The sequence below is a fragment of the Triticum dicoccoides genome, chromosome 1A (genome assembly GCF_002162155.2).
Source record: "Triticum dicoccoides isolate Atlit2015 ecotype Zavitan chromosome 1A, WEW_v2.0, whole genome shotgun sequence".
In the NCBI taxonomy this organism is placed as follows: Eukaryota; Viridiplantae; Streptophyta; class Magnoliopsida; order Poales; family Poaceae; genus Triticum; species Triticum dicoccoides.
This window is the reverse complement of record NC_041380.1, coordinates 416,550,873-416,573,689: the sequence shown is the minus strand read 5'-3', so window position 1 is coordinate 416,573,689 and position 22,817 is coordinate 416,550,873. Positions and strand designations below refer to the sequence as shown.

General features: G+C 46.1%; 1 protein-coding gene and 1 long non-coding RNA gene across 5 annotated transcripts in view; one reads left to right on the top strand and one right to left on the bottom strand.

Annotated features, from left to right (window-relative positions):
• Nucleotides 1-7,576: 7,576 nt before the first annotated feature.
• On the top strand, nucleotides 7,577-11,458 carry LOC119276724. 4 transcript variants are annotated; one of them, XR_005136772.1, is made up of 5 exons: nucleotides 7,577-8,038; nucleotides 8,150-8,330; nucleotides 8,699-8,850; nucleotides 10,038-10,326; nucleotides 10,638-11,458. It is a non-coding gene; the product is annotated as an uncharacterized LOC119276724 (long non-coding RNA). The 4 variants fall into 4 exon arrangements; XR_005136773.1 differs by having other exon boundaries at nucleotides 8,699-10,137; nucleotides 10,216-10,326; XR_005136783.1 differs by lacking the exon at nucleotides 8,699-8,850.
• Nucleotides 11,459-12,853: 1,395 nt separating this feature from the next.
• Nucleotides 12,854-22,817, bottom strand: part of LOC119276716 (kinesin-like protein KIN-7L) — a 24,441-nt gene continuing 14,477 nt past the window's right edge. Inside the window, exons 10-14 of the mRNA XM_037557855.1 lie at nucleotides 19,859-19,927; nucleotides 19,720-19,779; nucleotides 19,442-19,591; nucleotides 19,018-19,245; nucleotides 12,854-13,551 (exon numbers count right to left, since the gene is read on the bottom strand). Of these exons, the coding sequence (XP_037413752.1) occupies nucleotides 13,183-13,551; nucleotides 19,018-19,245; nucleotides 19,442-19,591; nucleotides 19,720-19,779; nucleotides 19,859-19,927 (876 nt within the window). The 3' untranslated portion in view covers nucleotides 12,854-13,182. The remainder of the gene's footprint in view (nucleotides 13,552-19,017; nucleotides 19,246-19,441; nucleotides 19,592-19,719; nucleotides 19,780-19,858; nucleotides 19,928-22,817) is intronic.

The window sequence follows — 22,817 nt, the reverse complement described above, 5'->3', positions numbered from 1 at the left end:
TCCGCCAAGGTTTCGCCTCGTGGCGGCGGAGTCTCGTCCCGAAAAGTTCCTTCTCGTTTTTTTCTCATCGAAAGACTTCATATAGGAGAAGATGGACGTCGGAGAGCCACCAGGGGGCCCACGAGGTAGAGGGTGCGCCCTAGGAGGGGGGGGCGCCCCCCATCCTCATGAGCAGGGTGTGGGCCCCCTAGCCTTCATCTTTGGCGAGGATTTTTCTTTATTTATTTTAAGATGTTCCGTGGAGTTTCAGGACTTTTGGAGTTGCGCAGAATAGGTCTCTAATATTTGCTCCTTTTCCAGCCCAGAATTCCAGTTGCCGGCATTCTTCCTCCTTATGTAAACCTTGTAAAATAAGAGAGAATAGCCATAAGTATTGTGACATAAAGTGAAATAACAGTCCATAACGCAATAAATATCGATATAAAAGCATGATGCAAAATGGACGTATCACTGTTATTCCGTTGAATTTTAATGCGTTCCTTGAGAAAGCAAAGTTGAGAGATGATGGTAGCAATTACACGGACTGGGTCCGTAACTTGAGGATTATCCTCATTGTTGCACAGAAGAATTACGTCCTGGAAGCACCGCTAAGTGCCAAGCCTGCTGCACGAGCAACACCAGATGTTATGAACGTCTGGCAGAGCAAAGCTGATGACTACTTGATAGTTCAGTGTGCCATGCTTTACGGCTTAGAACCGGGTCTTCAACGACGTTTTGAACGTCATGGAGCATATGAGATGTTCCAGGAGTTGAAGTTAATATTTCAAGCAAATGCCCGGATTGAGAGATATGAAGTCTCCAATAAGTTCTATAGCTGCAAGGTGGAGGAGAATAGTTCTATCAGTGAACATATGCTCAAAATGTCTGGGTATCATAATCACTTGACTCAACTGGGAGTTAATCTTCCTGTTGATAGTGTCATTGACAGAGTTCTTCAATCACTGCCACCAAGCTACAAAAGCTTCGTGATGAACTATTCCCGAGCTCTTCGCGATGTTAAAGGCCGCGGAGGTAGAAATCAAGAAGGAGCATCAAGTGTTGATGGCCAATAAGACCACCAGTTTCAAGAAAAAGGGCAAAGGGAAAAAGAAGGGGGACTTCAAGAACAACAGCAAACAAGTTGCTGCTCAGAAGAAACCCAAGTCTGGACCTAAGCCTGAGACTCAGTGCTTCTACTGCAAGTAGACTGGTCACTGGAAGCGGAACTGCCCCAAGTATTTGGCGGATAAGAAGGATGGCAAAGTGAACAAAGGTATATGTGATATACATGTTATTGATGTGTACCTTACTAATGCTCGCAGTAGCACCTGGGTATTTGATATTGGTTCTGTTGCTAACATTTGCAACTCGAAATAGGGGCTACGGATTAAGCGAAGATTGGCTAAGGACGAGGTGACGATGCGCGTGGGAAATGGTTCCAAAGTCGATGTGATTGCGGTCGGCACGCTACCTCTACATCTACCTTCGGGATTAGTATTAGACCTAAATAATTTTTATTTGGTGCCAACGTTGAGCATGAACATTATATCTGGATCTTGTTTGATGCGAGACGGTTATTCATTTAAATCAGAGAATAATGATTTTTCTATTTATATGAGTAATATCTTTTATGGTCATGCACCCTTGAAGAGTGGTCTGTTTTTACTAAATCTCGATAGTGGTGATACACATATTCATAATATTGAAGCCAAAAGATGCAGAGTTGATAATGATAGTGCAACTTATTTGTGGCACTGCCGTTTAGGTCATATCGGAGTAAAGCGCATGAAGAAACTCCATACTGATGGACTTTTGGAACCACTTGATTATGAATCACTTGGTACTTGCGAACCGTGCCTCATGGGCAAGATGACTAAAACGCCGTTCTCCGGAACTATGGAGAGAGCAACGGATTTGTTGGAGATCATACATACAGATGTATGTGGTCCAATGAATGTTGAGGCTCGTGGCGGATATCGTTATTTTCTCACCTTCACAGATGATTTAAGAAGATATGGGTATATCTACTTAATGAAACATAAGTCTGAAACATTTGAAAAGTTTAAAGAATTTCATAGTGAAGTTGAAAATCATCGTAACAAGAAAATAAAGTATCTACGGTCTGATCATGGAGGAGAATATTTGAGTTATGAGTTTGGTCTTCATTTGAAACAATGCGGAATAGTTTCGCAACTCACGCCACCCGGAACACTACAGCGTAATGGTGTGTCCGAACGTCGTAATCGTACTTTACAAGATATGGTGCGATCTATGATGTCTCTTACTGATTTACCGCTATCGTTTTGGGGTTATGCTTTAGAGACGGCCGCATTCACCTTAAATAGGGCACCATCGAAATCCGTTGAGATGACGCCGTATGAACTATGGTTTGGTAAGAAACCAAAGTTGTCGTTTCTGAAAGTTTGGGGCTGCAATGCTTATGTGAAAAAGCTTCAACCTGATAAGCTCGAACCCAAATCAGAGAAATATGTCTTCATAGGATACCCAAAGGAGACTGTTGGGTACACCTTCTATCACAGATCCGAAGGCAAGACTTTTGTTACTAAATTCGGAGTTTTTCTAGAGAAGGAGTTTCTCTCAAAAGAAGTGAGTGGGAGGAAAGTAGAACTTGATGAGGTAACTGTACATGTTCCCTTATTGGAAAGTAGTTCATCACAGAAAACGGTTTCTGCGACACCTACACCAATTAGTGAGGAAGTTAATGATAATGATCATGAAACTTTAGATCAAGTTGTTACTAAACCTCGTAGGTCAACCAGAGTAAGATCCGCATCAGAGTGGTATGGTAATCCTTTTCTGGAAGTTATGTTACTAGACCATGATGAACCTACGAACTATGAAGAAGCGATGGTGAGCCCAGATTCCGCAAAATGGCTTGAGGCCATGAAATCTGAGATGGGATCCATGTATGAGAACAAAGTGTGGACTTTGGTTGACTTGCCCGTTGATCGGCAAGCAATTGAGAATAAATGGATCTTCAAGAAGAAGACTGACGCTGACGGTAATGTTACTGTCTATAAAGCTCGACTTGTTGCAAAAGGTTTTCGACAAGTTAAACGGATTGACTACGATGAGACCTTCTCACCCGTAGCGATGCTTAAGTCTGTCCGAATCATGTTAGCAATTGCCGCATTTTATGATTATGAAATTTGGCAAATGGATGTCAAAACTGCATTCCTGAATGGATTTCTGAAAGAAGAGTTGTATATGATGCAACCAGAAGGTTTTGTCGATCCAAAGGGAGCTAACAAAGTGTGCAAGCTCCAGCGATCCATTTATGGACTGGTGCAAGCCTCTCGGAGTTGGAATAAACGCTTTGATAGTGTGATCAAAGCATTTGGTTTTATACAGACTTTTGGAGAAGCCTGTATTTACAAGAAAGTGAGTGGGAGCTCTGTAGCATTTTTGATATCATATGTGGATGACATATTGCTGATTGGAAATGATATAGAATTTGTGGATAACATAAAGGGATACTTGAATAAGAGTTTTTCTATGAAAGACCTCGGTCAAGCTGCTTACATATTGGGCATCAAGATCTATAGAGATAGATCAAGACGCTTAATTGGACTTTCACAAAGCATATACCTTGACAAAGTTTTGAAAAAGTTCAAAATGGATCAAACAAAGAAAGGGTTCTTGCCTGTGTTACAAGGTGTGAAGTTGAGTAAGACTCAATGGCCGACCACTGCAGAAGATAGAGAGAAGATGAAAGATGTTCCCTATGCTTCAGCCATAGGCTCTATCATGTATGCAATGTTGTGTACCAGACCTGATGTGTGCCTTGCTATAAGTCTAGCAGGGAGGTACCAAAGTAATCCAGGAGTGGATCACTGGACAGCGGTCAAGAACATCCTGAAATACCTGAAAAGGACTAAGGATATGTTTCTCGTTTATGGAGGTGACAAAGAGCTCATCGTAAATGGTTACGTTGACGCAAGCTTTGACACTGATCCGGATGATTCTAAATCGCAAACCGGATACGTGTTTATATTAAACGGTGGAGCTGTCAGTTGGTGCAGTTCTAAACAAAGCGTCGTGGCGGGATCTACGTGTGAAGCGGAGTACATAGCTGCTTCGGAAGTAGCAAATGAAGGAGTCTGGATGAAGGAGTTCATATCCGAACTAGGTGTCATACCTAGTGCATCGGGTCCAATGAAAATCTTTTGTGACGACAATACTGGTGCAATTGCCTTGGCGAAGGAATCCAGATTTCATAAGAGAACCAAGCACATCAAGAGACGCTTCAATTCCATCCAGGATTTAGTCCAGGTGGGAGACATAGAAATTTGCAAGATACATACGGATCTGAATATTGCAGACCCATTGACTAAGCCTCTTCCACGAGCAAAACATGATCAGCACCAAGACTCCATGGGTGTTAGAATCATTACTGTGTAATCTAGATTATTGACTCTAGTGCAAGTGGAAGACTGAAGGAAATATACCCTAGAGGCAATAATAAAGTTATTATTTATTTCCTTATATCATGATAAATGTTTATTATTCATGCTAGAATTGTATTAACCGGAAACATAATTCATGTGTGAATACATAGACAAACAGTGTGTCACTAGTATGCCTCTACTTGACTAGCTCGTTGATCAAAGATGGTTAAGTTTCCTAACAATTGACATGGGTTGTCATTTGATTAACGGGATCACATCATTAGGAGAATGATGTGATTGACTTGACCCATTCTGTTAGCTTAGCACTTGATCGTTTAGTTTGTTGCTATTGCTTTCTTCATGACTTATACATGTTCCTATGACTATGGGATTATGCAACTCCCGTTTGCCGGAGGAACACTTTGTGTGCTACCAAACGTCACAATGTAATTGGGTGATTATAAAGGTGCTCTACAGGTATCTCCAAAGGTACTTGTTGGGTTGGCGTATTTCGAGATTAGGATTTGTCACTCCGATTGTCGGAGAGTTATCTCTGGGCCCTCTCGGTAATGCACATCACTTAAGCCTTGCAAGCATTGCAACTAATGAGTTAGTTGCGGGATGATGTATTACGGAACGAGTAAAGAGACTTGCCGGTAACGAGATTGAACTAAGTATTGAGATACCGACTATCGAATCTCGGGTAAGTAACATACCGATGACAAAGGGAACAACGTATGTTGTTATGCGGTTTGACCGATAAAGATCTCCGTAGAATATGTAGGAGCCAATATGAGCATCCAGGTTCCGCTATTGGTTATTGACCGGAGACGTGTCTCGATCATGTCTACATAGTTCTCGAACCCGTAGGGTCCGCACGCTTAACGTTTCGATGGTTGTTATATTATGAGTTTATGAGTTTTGATGTACCGAAGGTTGTTTGGAGTCCCGGATGTGATCACGGACATGACGAGGAGTCTCGAAATGGTCGAGACATGAAGATTGATATATTGGACGACTATATTCGGACACCAGAATGGTTCCGGGGGTTATCGGATAAATACCGGAGTACCGGGGGGTTACCGGAACCCCCCCCCCCAGGGGGGGTTTATTGGGCCTCATGGGCCCAAAGTGGTGGAAGAGGAGAGGCAGCAGGAGGTGGCGCGCGGCCCCCTTGCCCCAATCCGAATTGGGAAAGGGGAGGGGGCGCGGCCCCCCTTCTCCTTCCTTCTCTCCACCTCCTCCTTCCCCCTTCTCCTAGTTGGAATAGGAAAGTGGGGCAAAACCTACTTGGAGTAGGATTGCCCCCCCCCCTGGGCGCACCTCCTCCTCTTGGCTGGCCCCCTCCTCCTCCCCCCCTTTATATACGGAGGAGGGGGCACCCCATAGACACAACAATTGATCAAGTTGATCTTTTAGCCGTGTGCGGTGCCCCCCTCCACCATAGTCTACCTCGACAATACTATAGCAGTGCTTGGGCGAAGCCCTGCGTTGGTAGAACATCAACATCGTCATCACGCCGTCGTGCTGACGAAACTCTCCCTCAACACTTGGCTGGATCAGAGTTCGAGGGACGTCATCGGGCTGAACGTGTGCTGAACTCGGAGGTGCCATGCGTTCGGTACTTGATTGGTCGGATCGTGAAGACGTACGACTACATCAACCGCGTTGTGCTAACGCTTCCGCTTTCGGTCTACGAGGGTACGTAGACAACACTCTCCCTTCTCATTGTTATGCATCACCATGATCTTGTGTGTGCGTAGGAAATTTTTTGAAATTACTACGTTCCCCAACAGTGGCCGCCTCGAGGCTCCTCTGACTTGCACTCCAAGTCTCGTGGGTGTCTTCTGGTCCAAGAAAAATCATAGCGAAAGTTTTATTCCATTTGGACTCCGTTTGGTATTCCTTTTCTGCGAAACTCTAAAACAAGGGAAAAACAAAAACTAACATTGGGCTCTAGGTTAATAGGTTAGTCTCAAAAAACATATAAAATAGCATATTAATGCATATAAAACATCCAAAACAGATAATATAATAGCATGGAACAATAAAAAATTATAGATACGTTGGAGACGTATCAGAGACTCCTGACCTGAGTGACCGGAATAGCCCGGGCGGAACCCCTAGAGCTGCCTACGCAGCTCATCCTCGCGTCGTTGCACCGTCGGAGAGGGGACTCGGGTGTCCCGGCAGCGTCGAGGTTGTGCTTGGGCCGGCTGTCGTCGTCGCCCCATTCCCGAGGCATGGCCGGGGCGGGCGCCGAGGGGAGGCGGGCAGGTGGCGCGAGGTCTGGATAAGGACGCGGTCGTATGAAGGGAGGGATTGTAGGAGGGGTGTGAGCGGAGGCGGCTCAGCCGAATCAAGGGAGTGGGAAACCCTTAGGCAGCCAGATGCTCCTGATCCTGAGGTGAGTGGTGGACCAATTGGGCCCTTCCAATGCCGATGCGAAGGCCACCGAGGGCCCATATGGTAGGCTAGGGGCTCGAGACATGGCCCAGCTAGAGGATTGCCGGAGCGGCCCCGGAGCAGTTATGTGGCCCGTTAGGGAGTGCCGAAGCCCATCCGAGCCACCCCGGCAACGATGGGGCCTAGGGTTGCAGGTGCTCCCTAGGATGGCGGTGTCGCAGCCGTCGTGTGGCGCCTATCAACGCGAGGGAGGGGAGTCGGAGGGGGCACGACGGCCGCATCGGGCAACGGGATGGGGCTAGGGCTTCGATGAACGGCCGGAACGGGGATCAATCCCAGGAACGACAGGCCAGGAGTCGAATCAGGGGCAAACAGATGGACGGAGGAAGTCGACGCGGGCGAGGAATCCGCGTGCCAGGAGATACGTGCAAGCTACATTATATACGCTTTCACCCTAAATGATACTTATTTGGAACTCAAGTACATTAGAGATAGGAAGCTAAGAAAATACAGTATATAACAACTTTAGACATACTAGAATACATTCGTAAATAAATCCATCTTGTTTATCTTTCACTAATAATAATAATATAATAATAATAATTTAAAACGATTATCGCTTCTGCCCGCTCACTATCGCGGCGCTTTAGACTATCGCATCTGCTCGCTCACCATCGCGGCGCTTTTGCTAAAAAAAACCCTGTGTTTTTAGTTAGTAATACAACCCACGGTTCCTCTTTTACTGAAAACGGTTCGTTTTTTTTTTTTAAACCTGCGTCTTATCACGCTCTCGCTTCCTTTCCGGACGCAGCAGAAAGGAGAAGGTGAGGTGCGGACGGCGGAGCAGCAGAAGTTCAGGGGCGGCGCGGCGGAGAGAAGTTGAGTGGCCGAGACCTTGCCGCCGGACGGCTACAGCCGTCTCCTGCTTCCTTTCCAGCCGCGGCGGAGCAGGAGAGGTTCAGGCGCGGCGCGGCAGGCGGAGCAAGAGAGGTTCAGGCGCGGCGCGGCGGAGCAGGAGAGGTTCAGGGGCGGTGCCGACGGAGCAGCAGAGGTTCAGGGGCGGTGCCCTTGTCGACGGACGGCTACAGCCGTGGCGGAGCACAAGGCGGGAGAGGTTCAGGGGCGGGTCGGCACTGGCCTGGCCGGGAACGCGGGCTGCCTGGAGGTGCTCATCGCCTCGCCGTGGTCCTGAAGCCCCTCAAGCATCTCCTGCCCGCGTGGCCGCCATAGCACTGTTGTTGGATGTGAGTCTGCATCAAAATCGGAATCAGCATGCACGCTAATGTGGCATTTTCTCCCCTTTGCTATACTGTGATTCGACTGATGGTTGATGTTGCATTCTGATGATGTCTCAGGGGTGTGGCTTTTGCTGAATTTTCGTCACCCTGAGCTTCTGGCGAGTTTGCTCCCCTGAGCCATAACAGAGGGAGTGAGAAGGGAGAAGAGGAAAAAAGACCTTGCTGATCGAGACGATATTGACACCATTTTTTGTGTGTTGGAGCGATTTGAACCATGGCAACCAGAGCGATTTGTTAGGTGTGTATCTATATTGCATTCTGTACAACAAGAGATTTGGTTACTTCTCTTTTACAAAACTAGATTATGTGGGACGTTGCCATTTGCTGAAACAATTACGGTAGAGTATTACTGTACATCACTATCACTTTTAGTAACTTCATTCATGACACCTTTGAACCATTCAAATGAGCCTTGTTCCCTGGCTAATCCAATTGAAGTTTGGTCGACTTGGCCCGTTGCTCTTGAAGGTGTTGCCAAACTCCTCTTCATGCATGCTTTACTGCTCCTGTTGAATCCAATTCATTTTGGACATTGTGCATCTATACTCATGTATGAGAAAGAGCTTTCAATGATTTAGTTACTTTATTGGACTTTATGTTGTTCAGGAGATCCTTCACTATGCTGATGAAAGAGTTGCACCAATTCCAAAGCTGATAAGCAAAAGGATGACATATTTTTTGCAATTTTGAGATGGTGCACTGAAAGGGCCATCAATAAAAATCTAGCAAATCTAAATGAAGACAGCCAAGTCACTTAGGTTAGTGAGGAGGTGCAACAGCATGAGTTCGGATTTTCTCCACTTGCATATATTTTTCTATTGATTTATTGTATCAAAATTGTCAAGTAGTCAATTAGTGATGGCGCATGTTTTCTGATTCTTGCATATTTGAGAGAGGCAAACTGCACGTGGGATTGATGATCAGGCATTAATTCAATGCCAGCCTCATTGCCATTAGTTTTGGGTAGAATTTTTATTAGCTGAACATTCCTTCTGATTAGGACCTGATGATGATCCAAGACGGTGTAACAAGATAATGTAGTACGAGAGTATTTCACAAATCACAATCTCTGAAGAAGACTATGCACTACTACACAGAATTATATAGACTGGCACTTGATCTATACAGTACTGAATAATTCATTCAGTTCAAGCTATGTATCTACGGAACAAGAATTATCTCGTAACAAAAAATAGTTGGTACAAAGTTGTCATCTTGGTTATTATTACCCTTAATGGCATTAACGATGTTAGTAGCTACAGCCTACATATGTGTGCCATAAGAGAGTGTAAGCCTCGTGGTGCGTTGATACTGTAGCTGCCACTCCAAAAGGTTCCATTGACCTTATACATCACTTCCATCTGTTTGATTCATTTTGGTTCATGACAACTGGCCTCTAAAGCTTGTGTCATGTAGTCCATCAACTAAATGTGCTGTATTAGGATGTCTAATTCTTAAGTGTAACCAGGGATCAGTTTTATTTGATTTGAATTAACAAGATGGCTTGTACATTATTTATAATGATTATAGATATTATGATCTCAGTCGCTTGATTTGAAGGCCGCAAATTTATTATCCCGTTGCAACGCACGGGCCATTTTGCTACTGTTTGCCGACGAGAATATGCCAGTCGCAAGTTACATGTTTCTGCCGTCGGCTGGTGATTCTTTTGCTACTTCAGGGGCCACCAGCGGCACCTGCTGCGAACTATTGCATTGCTGGTTTGTGTCTCTGGGACTGTTTCGCAAATCATGTCAATGAGACTAGCAATTTGAAGAGACATGGTCTGAAGATATTTGCATATACAGTACTGTAGATTCTCCCACTGAACATATCAAAATAGCAGGTTCCCTGATCTTATAAATAAACAATATTAGTTAATTGTTGATAATGTACTAATAACCTCATTTGCATGTGCCTAACGCCCTAATCTTTGATCCAGCAGCATTTTGGTAAGCATATCTTTGGCCCAAGTAAAAAAGAAGAGTTGAGCTTTCACTCTCTCTGGTTGGCTGAAGGTATCTGGAGTTTAGCCCTGCTGCAGGGTAAGGAAAGCCATGACCTCCAAACAGACTGTGCATATGAACCAAGGATAACAGAAACAAGCTATGCTTGCAACTCAGTTTTCAGGTATCTTCCCCAACGAATATTGCCCTGGTACTGACAGGTTGTCAGTACATATCTTGGTGTGGACTTCACCAGCCGTTCAACTTTTCACTCCATTATATATTCAGGTATGTTTTTTTCCTTCTGATTAATTACCTAGCGATTATAAAATTAAAATCCTCAAGGTATTGAATCCTCAAACTGGTCGCTCTACGCGCTGACGCTTCTTGCTTCGGTTATGGATTGCCTGAAGCTTCTGAACAATTTTCAGTTATTTCTCTCTTATATATTTCACTTTCAGCACTAATTCATTGCCTGAAGCTTGCAGAGTATTACTAATTACTTGCTATTCATTATTGCCTGAAGCTTCTGAATAATTTAGTTATTTCTCTGGTAATGGAAAGTTGTTATATATGTTCTTGTGTTTTCTTTACTGCAGAGACCACTTATTACTCACCCCAGCCAATATATGGTTCACTGGATCATTGATAGTCACGATTGACAAAGATCAAACATTTTGTGGAGAACTAGGGAAGAGAGAAATGTTGCACTGTAGTTTGATTGACACAGGTTCGCACATATACAAGTTCGCTTATAGCTTTGATACTACTCAAATATCCTCCAGATTTCTGTGCAAATTCATGAATGATTTGCTTTCATTTATTTCTGTCGGGTTGAATGTGAGGAACTTGATTTATTGATAATTTGATGTATGTGTGTTTACATTGCAATGAAGGCCATGATAGGCATGTCATATGTTCAGGTATGCGTAATGAAAACTATTTTTGTAGCAAGTTTCTATGGATGATTACGAGCAATCTTATTCAAAATCAAATGTTCTCATGTATCATTTTTGTTGTTATGCATGTATATTGCAGAGTATGGCGGCCCCTATTTTTAAGAATTCATACCTGAGAGCAGATGTGTTAGTTACTACTGTAGTATTTAAATTCTTCAAATTTAAAGGTGGATATCTAGCGGAAGGACGAGACATTGCCGGTGGAGAGTATTGTCAGGCCAAAGACCCATATATCGTGGCATTAGTTGTCGATTAGGAAGTTTAGTATGCAGGTGGAGATGACATGATTTTTTTTCTTCTTTATATTGAAATCGTCTAGCGGCATTTTACATGTTAACCATGTTTTTTTGCTGAATCTGTTCAAATCTTCGATCAGAATTTTGTGGAAAGAAAAGGTGAACCATTATTCCATCTATATAGGATTGTAGAATGTTGTTCAGTTAATAATATTTCATTGTTGTTGTAGCAAGGCTGGTTAAACCTTCACTGATTTAGTTTCAAATTCTTCATATATTTTACATTTGGCATATGTGGTTGAGGATGGTAACTATATCTGCACTGCATATACAGATGAAGATCATAATGCCAAGGTAATGTACATGTGTAATTTGACGTATCCCTCTTGCCTACGATAGATAGAATGTATATTCTTAGAGCCTGTTCGGTAATCCACCGGCTCTCCAAAATCCTACGCTTCGGCTCCTCCATCAATCGTGAGAGCGAGGAAACTGTTCGGCTTGATCGCTCCACTCTGGTTCATGAGATGGGCCAAAAGCTCAATCTGGCCCGGGGCCCATACGGAGGGGAGGTGGTAGGATAGAAAAGGCACCAGAGACAGAACGCGACCGAATCAGTATGCCACTTATCGGTGGCAGTCTGCCGTAAATTTGATGAACTCCTTCATTTTTAGGATATGCGGAGCACCTCATTCCTCGCTCTATGATTTTCATCCGCAGATCGCTCTGCTCCGCTCTCTTGACTCCACGGAGTTGCAGCGTTCGGATCGGCTCCGCCCACTCCTGGAGCAGAGTTGTGGAGTGGAGTGGATCCGAACAGGCCCTTAGTTTGATGAAGAGCACATATAGAGGTGTCTTTTCCCATAATTTACTTGTGTGTAGAGTGCCTTTGAAGCTTACATGTAATTTTTTTTTTTTGCTTACACGGTTCCCTTTCAGAAACTAAGCAACCACATTACATGTATCAAAAAGCATTGACAAATTCCCTCAGAAAAATAATCACTGACAAATTGCCTTTGGATCATTCCAAATTTTAGTGGCCATATCGCTTTTCACACTCGGGCTTTATTTCTTGGTATATTTTCATATTTCTCTTGCTTTGTCAGTGTCTTACATAAATTCATACAAATCATTGATCGTGATTTGCACCACTTATGTATGACATTCTCTATACGTCATTTTCATTATATATTATAGTATTTCTGCATAAGAAAAGCTTACTTTATATTACTCAATATGTTTGACCCGGTCTTGATTGTTTGCATGAATAGAAATGAACATATCTATTAGTAATATTTTTGAAGACTACCCATTATAGATAGCTAGGAGTGACATTGATTGACGGGAAATTGTTAAAACTTTGGATATTTATTTTGTTGCCTATCGGAGCTGCATGCAGTTTCTAGCCTAAAGCAAAGTGACAACAGCTCGAGAGTTCTCAAAATACTTAATTTGGATATTTATTTTTAAAATTATTGAAACGCCTACCCCATGTGGCATGTCGAGTTGGTCAACACAGGTCTATATAGTTTGTTTTTTAGGAAAAACCGTGAAGAAAAAAGCTGAATAGTACTAAATGGCTGCTTTGGTGATGTTATGCTTCACATCAGCAAAGAGAAGTGATACGACAGCAGGTAAGCATTTGTTTCTTCCGTAGTAACGCAGGGGCACATTTGCTAGTTACATTAACTAACATAGGACAATCATGTGTCAACTACATTTGACACTTTTCAGATTCCTAATGACAAATAAAACCGATGCCCTTTTCCTAGGTATACCCACACCGGTTTCCAGATCTTGCTTACACACACTTAATGATAACGACTGAATTAGAAAACCCAGCACACTGCACACACACGACACGCACACTTGTATTACAAGCACCACGAAATCTACAGTAAAGCAGTGTTGCAGAAATGGGAAAACTTCCACAGCAGCTGAGGCTCTCATCAGGGCAATGCCACCCGAGAGGCCTTGCAGTTCTCCACTATGGCCTTGGATTTGGTGTGCAGGGACGTCAGATGACCCTGCCTCTGTGAGAAGGCCTGGCTAAAGAGCCTGATATCCTGCTTGAGCTCCTCCATCTTGGACCTCTCGGTCTCCAGCTCCTTAATCAGTCCCTCTTTCTCATGATCTGTGTCGTGCTTCGACTTGGAGAGCTCTTGTCGCAAGGATGAGTTTTCCTCCTTGAGCAGCTCAAGCTCCTTCTCGAGAGTTGTGCATCTTGCTTTTGAATCCTCGAGCTGTTGCCTATCGGAGCTGCATGCAGTTTCTAGCCTAAGGCATCTCACGTCAATAGGCTCCTCTAATGGCACAACCTGTGCGGACAAGACAAGTGTTGGCAGCAACAAAAGTGTTACTCTGGTGGCCAAATTTAGCAGCTCAATGAAAAATTATCATTTGCAATCAAAAAACAAAAACTAGCAAAGGCCAATGGAGTTCATCAGTCTTCAGTTTGGACACTAGGGAAACCTGAGTCAATTTGATACTTGAGGATGATTTTAACACTTTTTTTTGGAGAATTCAGAATATACCACCTGCTAGATGGAGAAATTACACCTTCTATAAATCAGGCACCTGCATTAGTACAATCAAATCTTTAAATTGCATCACCGAGTAACTTGCTCTGGAGTTGAACCTGTGCCTTGATTCAAACCTGTGGTTGGATGGTTAGGAAGGTGGTTGTACGCCCACCATGGATAAAACCCCAAGTTTGACACTTGTGTCTCATAAATGCAGAATATTCTTTGTGCGAGGCAACATTCCTGTCTATAGCAAGGTGCATGTGGTGACTTCGTCAATGTCAAGACCCGCCGGCTAAGTCTCTTGAAGGTGCTCATAGGGGAAGGGTGTCGGTGTGTGCCCTTCATAAGGGTGAATGTATGTGCGTGCATGTAAGCGTCTGCCTCTCTGTTGTGTTTCTCAAAGAAAAAAGGCAGTCTTTGGTTGTGTGAGTGCTACACATGTTGAGTAAGAAATTCTTAGAGCATGGAAAAAAATGGGCCCCGGCCCCTTTTTTATCGCCAGCTCAAAGAAAAATGGCCCAGTTAAGGCCGAAATTGGCGCCGGTGGACCTAGCGCGCTGGGGGCCGACCGGGGGCGCCGGGGGAAAGAAAAATGGTGCCAAAACTTCCCGCGCCAGATTCCCACCCCGTGGGCCCGCCGAGTCAGCGACTAGGCATCGTCGTCCTCATCTCATTGCCTCAGCTCCCGCGTGAATCAATGCCAAGGCTGCCGCCGGTCAGCCTTCCATTGATCACAGGCAGCGTAGTGAAGGCGAGCCGTCGCGTGTCCTGCCCTTTCCCGCCACGCGTCCGCACTGCTGCCGCCCCCTCGCCGCTATAAAAGTCGCCTTCGTCGCCACTGGCCGCACACTCGCCACGCCACATCCATCTCCCTCTCTCGCTGCCGACCACCTTCTCTCCTTCGCCGTCCTTGCTCTCACCCTCTCTCCTTCACCGTCAAGCCCGAGCCCATGGCGAAGAGGTTCCTCGGTGACGGAGCGGCGGCCAATGACTTCGGTCGCCGTCATCTGCAAGAGTGGGAGGCACGCGTTCTCCACGAGGTCAACTACCCGGCGCCACCCAACATGCACGTGTTGGACGCTTGGAGGCTCAGCGCCAGAGGCGTCCCCATGCCCCCACTGCCCTCCAACGCGGAACGCGCAGCGAGATCGCGCAGATCCGGGCATCCTTGCCGGAGGAAGCGCGGCAGCATCCGAGTATGCTGCTGACAACCACCCTATGTGAACGGTGTATTTCCAGCGCCGCCACGCCGACCAGCTCGCTTCCACCAACGGCGCTCCGGCGCCAAGGGGGCGCCACAACTCCGACGGCCATCGTCAGTGGTGGGGCGTCCCCGAGCGCACACTCCGCGCCATCCTCGAGCACATCGAGGGCAGAGCGCCAAGGGGGCGCCACAACTCCGACGGCCATCGTTAGTGGTGGGGCGTCCCCGGGCGCACGCTCCGCGCCATCCTCGAGAACATCGAGGGCAGCAACGAGCCGCCGTTGAAGTACCCGGCGCGGTCGTTCTCGCACCGGAGCGGGAGCTCGTGGCTGTCGAGGTGCATCATGGGGTCGTCCTCCGACTCCCGCTCCCCCCGCACGACGCCGCTCGCCGCCGTCAAGCCCGAGCCCCAGGAGACGCCGGAGCGCCAACGCAGCCGCGGCGGCAACCTCGTCATAAACGAGGGCCGCCGCCAACTTTCACCTCCCCGCGGCCATCTTCGCTTGGTCAGGCCGAAGGAGCCGGTGACGCCCATGGTCGTCAAACAAGAACACGTGGAGATGGCCGCCGACCTCGACACCAACCAAAAATGGTCACGCGACGACTATGTGCGGGAGAAGATGGAGCGATAGCGCCGCGCTTTGGAGGAGATCGCCGAGCGACGCCGCGGCCACGACGAGGATGGCGTCATCGTCCTCTACAGCGACGACGAGGCGCCGACACCGACCAACCCCGTCCGCAGCGGTGATCCAGGGCAGGGTTGTGGCAAGGATGGCAGCATGCAGGACGATGACGGCGGCGACTACACTGCCTTCTACAAACTCATCGGCATGAACTAGGCTCGGGGCGGCGGCGGCGTAGTTTTTTTAAGTTTTTATGTATGTCTTTAAATTTGTACAAATATGAATGAAACCGCCTAAATTTTGTCCAAAATCGAGTCATTTTCTTTGAATTTGAGCCCAGTTTGCATTTGAAAAACGGTGTTTGGGTGCCAACTTGGGGCGGTGGTTGGGAATCTGAGCGCCCCCATGGCGAAAATATCGCCGGTTAGCCCCGATGAGGCGCTATTTCAGTGTCCCTTGGGGGACCGAACGGCTGGAGATGCGCAAACATCAAACAGCCAGTCCAATCAAGTATGTATGCTAATAGTTCCCTAAAAAAAGTGTGTCAACAGCTGTAACTTACTTTACTATTGTTTCCCTTTTACTGTTTTCTGCAACAAAATCCAGAACATTTCTTTGTTAAGGAGTATCAGTATTGGTCTAAAAGTCAGTATTAGTCTATAATTCCTTTCTTGTACCTCATGTCTTGTGTAATATGCTCCTTGGGCTATATAATAGAGATATGTTGCACATTCCTAACATGGTATCATGAGCCCTTTAAAGTTGAGGAGGTGGGGACTAGCTACCCAGGATACTCCGCTGTGAGAGCAGAGGCTCAACGCGGTGATAGCGGTGATGCGTGCGGCAACCACAGGGCACGACGACAGACGCACTTATGATTAGACATGTGGGGTCATGCAAAGTGCGAAGAAGGTGCTAAAGCAGTGCTGGCGAGTATTAGATTCATGTTAGTGTGGCGCATCAAATAGATTAGTGATGGAAAGTCTAAAATGTCAAAAAGCTAGAAGAGTACATGGTCGTATATTCTATGGTATTCGGTGCACGTGGCAAAGTGTGGATGACAAGTACAGAAGGAGGTGGAGTGCTATAGCTATGGGGCATGTAAAAAGACTATCAGGTAAAGAAGGTGAGACAACTACGAGGTTGACCTAGGGTGACAATGAAATTCCTTCCAGTTTCAGACAACAATAAAGAAAGAGCAACTATAGTGAGTTTAGGTAACTCTTAAATGTGGCGTCAAATATATGAGTTGTTCATTTTTACGCATATCAGGGAATAAGCTGCCAAGATGATAACAATACAACAATACTGTCAGATATGATGACTCAATGATCAACGAGTAATGGCATTAAAAGGATACTCCACAAATTAGGAGCACAACTAAAGTGAAGAACTTTATTTCGCTAGAGCATTGACTATGAAGAAGCAAGTACACTTCCAAGTGGACTCACGTGGAGTATGGTAGTAGTAGCGGTACTCCTAGTATAACCTCAAGTCCAAGGTAGGGTTTGTTATGTGTCGAATATTTCATACAAGGTAGGTTACAATTGCACTTGGAGTCACATGATGTGTAGACAGGTACGAAGTAGTGTTTGAGTAGGATACTTGTATCTCGGGCCTCCATATAATGTGGGAGTTGACACATGATGTAATCTATGCCAACATAATAGCACATGCACACAGGGAGAGCTGGCGACATGTTCCGATGCCCGAGTGGCCGGTGTGCAGTATTGTAGCGGTATCAAGGGGGAGGAGCGTCCGCAGTCATGTCTCCGGGATTAGCCAATGTTCGTTGAACATTGCTAGCAAATCTTGGTGCCATGCCTCGTGTGATTGCTTGGTCCTCCATAGATCGACTATGCGCCTTGGATTATTCTAACACCGACTATCAGATTTGATTCCGGTTTATGTCGCCATCGGCTTGGGTCCGCAACGCTAGCAGCAGTTCCCCACCCGCCACCAGTCCCAGCAACAGCCTATTACTATAGTTGTCTGCTCCCACGCAAGCTTGCAGGCCTGCTCATTGTGGCAGTTTGTGCGGCTTGCTTCCCCCCTTGCATGATGCCCCTGCTCTGTTGTTGCCTGCGGCTGCTGCTTACTCGCCCACGTTATTGTTGTTGTGCCACTACTCTACCTGGGTCTCGGTGTTGCGCGGGTGCTCCTGTTAACTCTTAACATGATGTGTGATGAATATCTACTAGCATGATGCTTGCCTCCTGCTGTTGCTAGTGCGCTACTCTCGGAGGTTCGCTTCTCTGGTTGCTGCTGTGAGCCACACAGTTCAGGGCCCTGTCAGCGCCTCATCTATCCATGTCATTGACTGTCTGTGTGTTCGGTTTATCGAGAGAAAAACAAATCAAAAAATACAGTGTCATCCGGTATCATTTCTCTTGTTGTCCGGTGATTTTGACGGGGTTCCCTCCGCCGACTCTGTCTTGCACATGCACTTTCCATCAGTGTTGTCGATCAGCCGTTAGTTCCTATTCCTCGTTGCTCCTCGCTGGCATTCCACCTGCATGGCCTCCTCTGTGCTTCTCATGCGTACATGATGGCTCTTGCATCTTTGTCTTGTGTGCTTCTAGCATTATATTTTCCGTTGTGTCCACCAAATCTGTTGCTCTTTCATGTTTCTCATGCCATGTGAGTCCACCAAACCTTTATCCGCAGCATTGATAATTTCTATGCAGCTTTTGTGGCCTTTCTGGACCGTGTTGTTTTCTACAGGATATTGGTGACCTCCTTTTGCATTATCGTTCATCTACGTCCATTCTCTTATTCTCGAGCTTCTTTCACCTTTGTTTTCTTGGGCTACAATCTTTTGGGCAATGTCTCGTTCTCTTGATATGCCATCTTCTTTTGACAACCAATCTTCTCTACTTATCTTGTATCTTCTACTAATGCGGTGTCTTCCTCTGATGCGTCACAAGTTTTGAAGATTGTCCATGCTACGATGACACTCTCAAGATGCAGATTTTTTATCATTATTTTTTTCTCTAGTGTTACACTTCTTGAAATGCAATGTTATTGCATACACTTAGCATTTGAGGGGGCTGTTGAGGAGTATTATTATTGGTCTAGGAATCTGTATTAGTCTGTATTTCCTTTCTTATACCCCCAAGGCTTGTGTAAAATTCCCTTGGGCTATTCAATATAAAAATGTCGCACATACCTAACATTCTAATCTTACAAGTTTTTAAGCTCCCTAAGGATAGAACCCCATGGCAGCTTTGATGTATTTTAAGCCTTATAATTGTTGGTTATTCCACACCAGTTCCAAAAAATCATATGGATCTTCACAAATTTACAAGAAAAATGATTTGGCGCAGCAAAGCGCACGTTTGCTTCTAGTCTATAAACATATACCACCTAAAATACCTATAGACAAACATGTTTGCTGAATCATCAAAGAAAAATAATTGAAACTGGACTTACCGCTGTCGTATCTTCTGGGAACGGAGGACATTTAAAATCAGATGTCATTTCAAGCATATCAAGATCAGTGATGCATCCTTTATTCAATTGCATCCAGAGATCCTCATCAGCTACAGAACCTAAATTTTCAGGTATTGGGCTGAACTCTGCATCCTTCAAATAGCGTGAGCGGCTAGCAACAAATCCATCTGGTGTCCGCTTAGAATCTGGAGTTTTTAATACGTCTAGCTGCAAAAGGTCAACCAATAGTTGTGAATTTCACCAACATCTGGGCTTGAGTATTAACAAGCAGGTTGAAAGGAAGAATGTGATGTGGTTCCAGAGGACCAGGACGAAGATGTGCAAAAATTGAAAATATGAAACTTGAATTGACTACACGTTGAACTAACAAAAGTTTTACATGTTGCTGCCTCACCAAGCATACCTGGCTAGAATCAGCAAATTGCTCTACTGATATGTCGGTATCGTTGTGGTTCTGTGACATCTTTTGCTCAGCCAACCGGTGCTCTAATGTCTCCCTTAACCTCCTTTCCTCTTCAAGTTCCATTGCTAGACGATCACGCTCGAGTTCAGACTGCAAGAGATAATCAGCATAACTTTATATGTTAAAAACAGTTTAACAGTTGTACAATGCATCCATAAGAGGAAGTTCATAATGAATAGGAAACACCTGTTCTACTGGAAATGTTAGTCTTTACATACCTTATGCATGTCATTGCGTTGCTTTAGGATAAGCTGCTCCAAGACTTCAGAATGGGAACCCTGAAATTTAAACAAAAAACTTTAAGTAACAGTAACACACGTCACATACGGAGAGCAACATCAAACAAGCAGGACAAACCTGCAGCTTTTTGCGAAGTTCCTCTATTTCCAGTTTTTGCCTCTTCAGCAGAGCAGCATCTGTTAGAATCTGAAATACCAACATTCATAATTAGGTTCTCAGATTGTCGCTACTTATAGACAAACTGAGCTCAAATAAATGATACTTATGCTGAAGATGCAAGTACATATAAACACCAGACCATTATCATAGACATATTCTAGCAATTTGTGCCAAATATTTTCATGCATAAAGAAATAACAGAACATGAATGTTGTTGCCGTAAAAACAATGAATCATTAAGGAGTGTCATTAGTAACGTGGTCAAGACAAAGCTTAGCGGGGGTGTGTGCCTTGTCCGACAAAAGTGACACAAAGATATATTTGTGAATAGGTCCAGTCACCTTAAGGAGCGCAACCCAGTCCTATGTTAGGAACGCATCAAAAGGGAGGTTTGGTCGCAGGCCCGAGTCGTTCACGTTTCCTGGGAACCCTCTCCAAACCTCTCCTTCTCGATACATGAGAGCCATCCGTAACTCCTCAGACTCAACACTAGAGCTCCTCGGTCTTTACCTAGGAGAGCAAGTGCCCTTCCTTTGAGTTTATTCAAATGAGAGCTAACAGAGTACATGGCCATGGGGGACTTATATAGGTGAGAGTCCTTACAAATGAGCAAGGTTAACCATGGTGGTGGTAGGTAGGTAGGAGGGGTAGGATGGTAAAACTTGGTCCAAGGGTCCATGGTCCATACTCAATAGCCACCATTCCTTCTCTGTTGGAATTATTGGCCTTTAGCCCATTTATTTTATCCAATAATTCCTAGGAAAATCACAGAGGTCCATATAGCCAATCCATGCATGACAAGGGATGTGGAAAGTTTAGTCCCACCATGCTAGTGGAGGGTGTGGGAGACCAACTTATAAGGTGAGTTGTTCCACACACCACTAAGAGCATCTCCAGCAGTTGGCCCCTCCAGGAGGCTTAAAAATCGCCGCCTGGGGGCGAGCCGGCGCTAGAATTGGCTCTGGGGGCGATTGGGTTCCCAGCCGCCGCCCCCAGGTCACCCCGAGGCACCGATATCGGCCCATTTTTGGCGCAAATGTGCCCGCTTTTCGGCCCACTTTCGGCCAAAAATCGGCCCGATATCGGCACAAATCGGCCCATATTCGCCGTGGTTCGGCGCAAATTCAACAAAAGTAAAAAAAAATATCACATAGTTCATCACAGAAAATCAATAGAAATCAAATAGTTCAACAAATAGGTCAACAACAAATAGTTCAATACAAATTATATAGTTCAACAAATAAAAACTCATATTTCATCACACGTCAAGCTAGGCGCCCTTGAGCCTCCATAGGTGCTCCACCAGATCCTGCTGCAGTTGTTGATGCACCTGTGGGTCTCAGATCTCCTGACGCATATTGAGAAAGGCAGTCCAGGTTGCCGGTAGCTGGTGATCAACTTGCGCAAGAGGACCCTGCCTGTAATATGGTTCGGTGTCAAACACTGGCTCTTTCTGCTCGCTCTCAATGATCATGTTGTGCAAGATGACACAACAAGTCATGATCACCCACATTTGATCTTTCGACCAGGTCTGAGCATGGTACCGGACAACATCAAATCGAGATTGGAGCACACCAAATGCCCGCTCGACATCCTTCCTGCAAGCCTCCTGAACCTTCGCAAAGTGGGAGTTCTTGCCTCCTGGCACAGGGTTTGAGATAGTCTTCACAAATGTAGACCATCTTAAATAGATGCCATCAGCTAGGTAGTACCCTTGTTGTAGTGCCGCCCATTGACCTCAAAGTTCACCGGAGAATGACCTTCAACAAGCTTGGCAAAGACAGGGAGCATTGCAGCACGTTGATGTCATTGTGAGTTCCTGGCATACCAAAGGAGTGCCAAATCCAGAGGTCCTGTGTGGCCACTGCCTCAAGTACCACACTGCAACCGCCTTTGGCGCCTTTGTACATCCCCTGCCAAACAAATGGACAGTTCTTCCATTCCAATGCATGCAGTCGATGCTTCCAAGCATCCCAGGAAATCCTCTTGCTGCATTTTGTGCTAGGATCCGAGCACTGTCTTCAGCATTGGGTGATCACAAGTATTGCGGTCCAAACACTGCCACCACTGCCCTGCAGAACTTATAGAAACACTCAATGGTCGTGGACTCGACCATGCGCCCATAGTCGTCGAGTGAATCACCGGGAGCTCCGTATGCAAGCATCCTTATAGCTGTCGTGCACTTCTGGATTGAGGTGAATCCAAGTTTGTCGGTGCAATCCTTCTTGCACTTGAAGTAGCTGTCGAACTCCCGGATGGAATTCACAATCCTGAGGAAAAGCTTTTGGCTCATCCGATAACGGCACCAAAATAATGTCGCCGTGCAATGGAGCGTCGGCGAAGTAGTCGGAATAGAGCATGCAATAGCCTTCCAGGCGATGCCGGTTCTTTGCTTTCAGCCACCCCGGCGCCGAGCCACCTCGCCGCGGCTTTTCATTGCTCGCGAGCAAGCCGGCGAGGGCGGCGAGGACCATGAGATGCTCCTCGTCCTGGACGTAGACATCGGCTTCCTCCTCCAGCAACGCCCGAGCGCCTCCTCATCGTCCGAATCCATCGCCGCACAGACAAATCGCCGAACACCTGGCGGGCGCGGTGGGCGCAGAGCCATCGGTATACCGCCCTACACGGCGCCGGAAAACTCGCTCGGAAGGTGGTGGAGAGGTTGCCGCGGCGAAACCTTCTCTCTTTTCCGACGGGGAATGGCCTATCTAGCGGTGTTGGGCAGTGGGCGGCGCCGGGATCGGCCGGGTGGTGGCCGAGCGCGCGGGGGTGGGGGCGAATCTGGACAATTGCCTTGACTTTTCGCCTGACAGTGTGGCCCAGGCGTGTTTTCCCCTTCCGCCGGAGCCCCCGAGCGCCCCCCAGTGCGCTGGGTTCGGCCTGGGATCACCGGGCCCAAAAACAGGCCGAGCCGGCG